This window comes from Aythya ferina (genome assembly GCF_964211825.1).
Source record: "Aythya ferina genome assembly, chromosome: Z".
In the NCBI taxonomy this organism is placed as follows: Eukaryota; Metazoa; Chordata; class Aves; order Anseriformes; family Anatidae; genus Aythya; species Aythya ferina.
Window position 1 is genome coordinate 18,264,123 of NC_140299.1, and position 6,716 is coordinate 18,270,838.

General features: G+C 39.7%; 1 protein-coding gene across 1 annotated transcript; it reads left to right on the forward strand.

The window, feature by feature from the left end:
- On the forward strand, positions 1-998 carry HSPB3 (heat shock protein family B (small) member 3). The gene has a single exon (XM_084505229.1). It carries the CDS (start codon positions 167-169, stop codon positions 614-616), a length of 450 nt encoding a protein of 149 aa, XP_084361355.1. The 5' UTR covers positions 1-166; the 3' UTR covers positions 617-998.
- Positions 999-6,716: the final 5,718 nt, after the last annotated feature.

Sequence of the window (6,716 nt, forward strand, 5' to 3'; positions counted from 1 at the left end):
AGCATGGTATGTCCGATTAAGCGTTAAGCTCTCCCTGCTAAAAGTGAGGCTACATCAAGTGATCAACGAGCCTGAGGGTAAGGCACACGCCTGGCAAGAGCTCGGTCTGACTCCGTAGCTTCCCCCAGGCAACACGAACACAGCAACTTATCTTTCTGCCTCAGCAATGGCAGAAGCTGTTATAAGACACTGGGTGGAAACTCCTGTACGCTATCAAGAGCAGTTTGCTGCCCAGGACCTGGAAGCACACAAGCTGGATCACTCTCTGTATGCTTTGCCAGGCCCTTCTACAGCAGCAGTGAGCAACAGGAGGCGAAATGTGGAAGGTACAGCCAGGGCCGAGGCCAGTGGCCAGGAGCAGGGAAACACAGGCTTTCAGGTCTTGCTGGATGTTGTGCAGTTCCGCCCTGAAGATATCATCATTCAGACTTTTGAAGGCTGGCTCCTGATCAAAGCTCAGCATGGACCCAGGATGGATGAACATGGTTTCATATCGCGAAGCTTTACCAGACAGTACAAATTGCCTGACGGAGTGGAGAACAAGGATTTGTCTGCGCTCTTCTGCCATGATGGCATTTTGGTTGTTGAAATGAAGAACTCGGTGGGAATGAATTAGAACCTTGTCCATAGTTTATTGGTGAGATAAATTATTCTTAATATAACAAGATGATATCATTCACGTAATGCTGTAGAGTGTAGAAAGCATGTGGCTGTATTTATATTACAGGAAAGGAAAATCTCTGTATATATTTTTCAGTATGCTGAATTTATTGCTTGATGTGAAATGTTAGACTACTTGTCTCAGGCTACATGTATGCTGGAAAGTTAGGCATTTTGAACAGTAGAAAATTTAGACTAATCACAGCAAGAGAAAAAAAATCTATTTGATATTATTGAAAATAAAACACATTTAAGAGTTCAGTGAAGGAGTTGTATTTCTTGCAATAAGCATTTGTAATATATATTCATAATCATTAAAGAAGCAATAGACAGGTTAAGAGTGTTTTTTTGTTTGTTTGTTTGTTTGTTTTTTAATTTAATTTACATACTGAAAATGTTCTTTTCTAGTTTTTTAGATTAAGTTCTCCTTCCTAGGCTCTGGAGAAGCACACAAACTGAAGGATACTATCAAGAAAAAAAAATCACAATTCAAATTTATATACAAAATATCCTTGAAAAAGCACTTCTTAGAGGTGTGTTACATGTTTGAACCTATACAAAACTAGAATATTCACTGGCTATATTTGTTTGAAAACACAGTAAGTAGAAATGAAACTTTCTGTCAAAGACAGATATGAAACACTGTAAGAGATTTAGAAATTTGTTGTTGTTTAACACATTCTGCTATCTATTTGCAACCAAAGAAGAAATATATTGCATACAAATACTCAAAAGGATCAAGTTCTTTGTGAAGCCCTGCTAATAAAAAGGCATTACTCTAGCATGGATGCCTTTATTATTATTCACTGTCTTGTAGATCAATAAGCTGAATATTTAATTCTTCATGTTGCTTGACAGTTTAGGCTGATATCCTCCAACTGCGTCTTAAAGACCAAACTTTTTTATGTTTTTTTTTTTTTTTTTTCTACCACTCTTTCTGTACCAATATGGATCCAATTTTAGTGTGGGGGTTCCTTACTATAGACACAGGTCTAATTTCTCTCTCAGTTTCTCTGATTTAAAAAAGAGTAGTAGAGATGAAAATAACATCTGCCCACTATACCTTGTAATTGATCTTCTCAACATTTTAACAAAAACATGCTCTACATGAGTTTTCAAGTGCTCAAAAATTTGAGATCTGCAGCTGCAAATGAAAGTGCCTCCTTCCATGCACACTGGAGATAAGTTTGACTGCTGTGCTATGAATAGTAGAGGAATGTGGAACGGAAAGTGCCAAGTTAAATACAGACTCTTTACAATAGCCATCTGCCGGTTGGCCAAATTAAAAACATATTCAAATGAAATTGAATACAATTTTAAGACTATTAAAAAAATCTGATGAACAAAACCTGGCACTCACCAGCTGAAGCCAGAGAGTTCTTTTACTCTGAAATGAAAGCCTGAAACTTGCACTTCTGCACATGTCCATTCATCAGAGAGACTTTTGTTGTGATTGTTTAGACTTGAAGGCATTTGAAAGCAATTCACCTTAGAAAACTGGAGAGTCGAATTCTTGCATTCTATTTATTATTTTTACTAACAAGAAATTCGTACAAGAAGTGCAGAATAAGACCTGGATTGAAAATTTCCATAATGTACTAATTATTATTATTATTACTATTTTATTTTTTTATTTTTTGAATAGAGCATAAGTCAAGAAACTGCTATTTTTTAACAAACCAAGCTAAATAAAAAACATATGTCCCTACATTTCCATTTAACTCACACTTCCACCTCATATTGCCTGTGTCTAATTTGTATATTGGTTTAAGGTAATGAGATATCAAATCACACTAGAAAATTAGGTCTAGATTTTATACGCTTCTAGGTCAAGGAGCTTTCTTAGCCAGGAATCTGATGGAACATGTAGCATGGATTCAAAAATTGTGAAGTCTAGATACAGGTCTAGATTTAAACTTTGCATTCCAACTTTATAAAAACTCACATGTTTAGACCCGTGGTTTCCATATCATTTTATGGCACAACTGCTGGGATATAGCTCAGAGTCACCAGTGAGTAACCTGCTTTGCTGACCTCTGCTGTCTTTCTGTTTACAGAGAATTTTGTACATCTGACCATTTAAAATTACAAGTTCTTATAAAAATGATTTTACTTATGTATGTGGTGATGGTGTTTATAGCCCTAGAGATGAAAAAGCAGATTAAAAAAAAAAAAAAAAATCTGACTTAATTATTCTAAATTAGAAGATGATTAAACTACTGGAAACTTGGCAAGGAATTAGATCAGACAGCCAAAATCACATCGTCTGTTCTATATATGTAAATACCACGGTTAGACAGAGCCCTTCCCACGTGTACAGGCCTGCCTCACAAAACTGGATAAGGGATTTGGCATCGCTGTGCCTGATTCTATACTTGCTGATGACACTGTCTGTCATAAACCAGCAGAATGTACTGACCCAAACATGCCAGGGATGCACCCAGACAGGTTTCTTCTTCCCTAGCACCCAGAGGAACCCAGTACAGAGGCCTGAGCCCATGCCCCTTCATCAATGGCCACGTGCCCCGGCCCCACACCAGCGTGGTGGGTAAGTGAGACCGTGCTGGAATATGGACATGCCACTTGCTCCCCCTCTTCTAGCTCCAGGTACAGCACAGGGAAGTGTTTCTGTCACCTGTTTAGTTGTGGTTTATTGAAAATTTTGGGATAAATGTTTTTTATATGTTTACCAGAGCAGCCTCAAAGTATGTGGCAGAGCACTTCTAAATTTTCTGTAAGGAGCCGTTTTCATTTGTACTTGATGTTTTGCTTTTGTAATTCAGTTAGATCTGAATTTGAACATCAAGGAGAGAGCTGTTAATATTGCTCACAAAGAGCAGAATGAGGCATCTGTAAACAGCAAAGAATTTTTGATCAGTTACAGCTTAAGGCAGGTTTAATACACACTGATTTGATTAAATCAAGAACCCTGATATCGGCTGACCACAAAATCCTGGCTCAGAATAAACAATATATGCTGCTGCAAGCACTGCAGAACAAGTTATTGAACCTTCTCAGTATCTGTCAGTGAAGGATTACCTTTGTAATTGATCAGGCTGCTCCTCCAAATTGGGTAAAGATGATTTCATGCATGGCTCTAAGCACTGTAAAAATGCTTTCATAGAAGAAAACGTCTTCAGTATCAGAACAGGTTGACAAAAGCAAGGTCACGAACACATTTCTGTGTGACCCCTGTGGGCAGAAAGCCCACAAATGCCTCAGACTTTGAGACATTGCCTTGTCTTTTTATAGTATCTGCTGTATCCAGGGCATTTGAGATGTCTCAACACAATCCGATACTTGCAGTAAAGGGAACTGAGGCTGACATAGCACTCATCATTCACTGTGTAACCACTCAGCTACAGCTATAGATATTGAAAGAGAGGAAAAGAAACCCCTGTGGTAAACATGACAGCAAAACTCCTGTTAAGAAGGGCAGGTTGTTTATTCCTTATACAGTTCATAGCTAGAAATCAAAATATGCATTTTTATCTGACTAACACTGTGAGAGTTGGCTTCTAATGGGAGTAGGGATATTTTCGAAAATACTGGGTGTGCCTTCTCATTTGAAAGAGATGCAGGCCTTAGACTTGCTGACTGCCAGAGATGACAGCTGGCCCCGATCATCCAGAGGACAGCATCTCCATGGCTGAAGGCAGGAGTTAGGTCAAAGGGATTCGATCTACCTGCACATTGCATCAGAGATACCTGAGGTGGACCCACTCATCCTAGAACCAGAAGTACCATCCCTCTTTGCCACTTCAGGTACAAAAAGCCTGGAGCATCCATTGCTGTGTGCAAGATAAAAAAATCGTCCCTTATTAAAAATACTTTTACGGATAGAGAGACAGGAGAAACAAGGTACTGCAGCTCAGAACCCCCCCATTCCAGTTGGTGCTACCTTGGGGACCTCGGCTCTCTGTTCCACTGTGGGCTATAGCCTCACAAATCCCATCAATCTTTGGAATGTCTTTCTCAGCCCTTAAAAATGCACTTTTTATAAAGAAGTCAAGTACTTCTCACACACTCTTTAACCATGTGGCAATAACTCTGACGACCATATTTTCAGGGGGAAGTAGCTGCTTGCACAAGCAGGACTGATGCAAAGAGAGAATCATTTTCATTTTCCCCCATGTTCTTCTGCTTGTTTCAGTGCTTTCAGCTGGCCCTGACACTGGTGAGTAGCCCTTTTCTGCTGATGAACCATGTCATTCCCCATCCCTGCAAGCTAATACAGAAGCAGCAGCATGCAGAGCTCTGTTCACAAAGAGGAGACAGAAAATTGTAGCACCACAGTGGGCCTGGGCACAAAAGGATGTCCACCAGAGGAGGACTCCAGCAAGGATGGGGAGCAGGAAAAACTCTCCAACTGATTTGGAATATATACTTATATATTTTAGTGTTTTGAGGTATAGTACTTAACCTCTTCTGAGAAAGAATTTACTTTTGCATAAGATGGGCATCTTTAAAGGGCTAAGAAAGGCATTTCAAGATTACTTTAACTGACAAATTTAGGTTATTAAAAGGAATGAGAGAATAATTCACATACAATCTTCAGCTACATTTCCTTCCAATTGCACATCCCGTTAATTTTCCCACTCAGTTCTACACTCCCATCAAGTAAGGATGGATACCACCAGACCACCAGAGAATCTCCAAAGTTCACAAACTCCTAGCATAGCTGGGTGGCATAAGGGTTAGAGTGTGAGTGCCCTATCTGAAATAGCCACTCCACAGTTCAAATCCTCATTGCCTCATGCTGGTGTCCTGACTCACAGTAAACTAATCAACACGTGAAGCCATCCCTCAGCTCTGCTTTGATCCTGCAAGACTTACTGATGCAGGTGCCACTCTGCAGCCTCCAGGGCCAGCTGGCATCTAGCTGTCTCATACCACAGTATTGATGCAGCATGGAGCTCAGCTGGCTGTTTGTGCAGATAATTGAGATGTCCAAACAGGGCTCCTGCAGACAGAGGAGCTTGGGAAACACAGCATGGAAGCAGCCAGCTGGTGCCACATGAGACCGGGTGGCACAGTGCGAGGGTTCAGTGTAAGGGGTTCCCTGCTCTTATGTGGTGCTTCCTGAACAGCAAGATGGGATCAGAAGACGTTCACAGTGTCCACTGGCAACAATTCCTTTAAAATGTGTTCCAGTCCTCATTTTCTGGGAGATCTTGCTCTCCTCTTAGCCTGAAAGCTAGAACTCAGTGCTCCAAAAATGCTGCAGCAGTGCAGTGGTGCAAGCACTAAAAGCAGGTGAAGCATTTTTGTGTGGAGGAACTGATTTTGAATTTGGATGCTGGGTTTAAATACATGTAAGTCCAAGTCTTAAATAAAAGTGATAGCATTACATCAGAGCTACGATGAAGAATTAATGAAGTGAAATGATTTGCGGTGCATGGTTTGACAATGCTCTGTATTACAAGATTGCTAGAAACCCGTGATCTACCTGCAGTGGTGAAAGCCGTATGTATTTTAATAGTGCTTTAAATATATATATTTTTTGTAACTCTGTCATAATTATCCAAGTCCTGATGTCATGATCAAAATACACCCTAAAAATGCACCATAAAGATGGTCCTTGCCTTGATACATATATGAAGACTGAAGGCTTGATACCAGAATGAAACTGTTAAGGACTCAATGCAGATTAGGAGACTTTTGAAGCAAACATAAGCAGAAATGTGAATTTTGAGCCTCATTTTATTATGCTATATATATATCAATATATATCTTGGACATTTCTGCAAGGCAGTCAGCCCAAACATAAAAGGTGTATTTATTTTTCTTATTTTTCAGTGTAATGTGGAACTGAAATACCAAAATCAACAAAGAAGTTTAGCAAATTAACAATATTTTGCAGGAAGTTGGCTAGATGGCTCCCATATAAATAGAGTGCATTCCCATTTTATACTTTATCCACAAATCCATGGTGGTTTTGGTGAATCTCTTAAGATCTTAAGGGTCTCTCAATAAAATATATTAGCAGTAAATAACTTAGCACAGGGGGACAAAGTCAGGCTTTCAAAAAAGTAGTACAGAAAGTGGGAAGAAGT

Bases quoted from the DNA above. Each gene is read 5' to 3' on its own strand.
- HSPB3 (XM_084505229.1), top strand. From the start codon at position 167: ATGGCAGAAGCTGTTATAAGACACTGGGTGGAAACTCCTGTACGCTAT.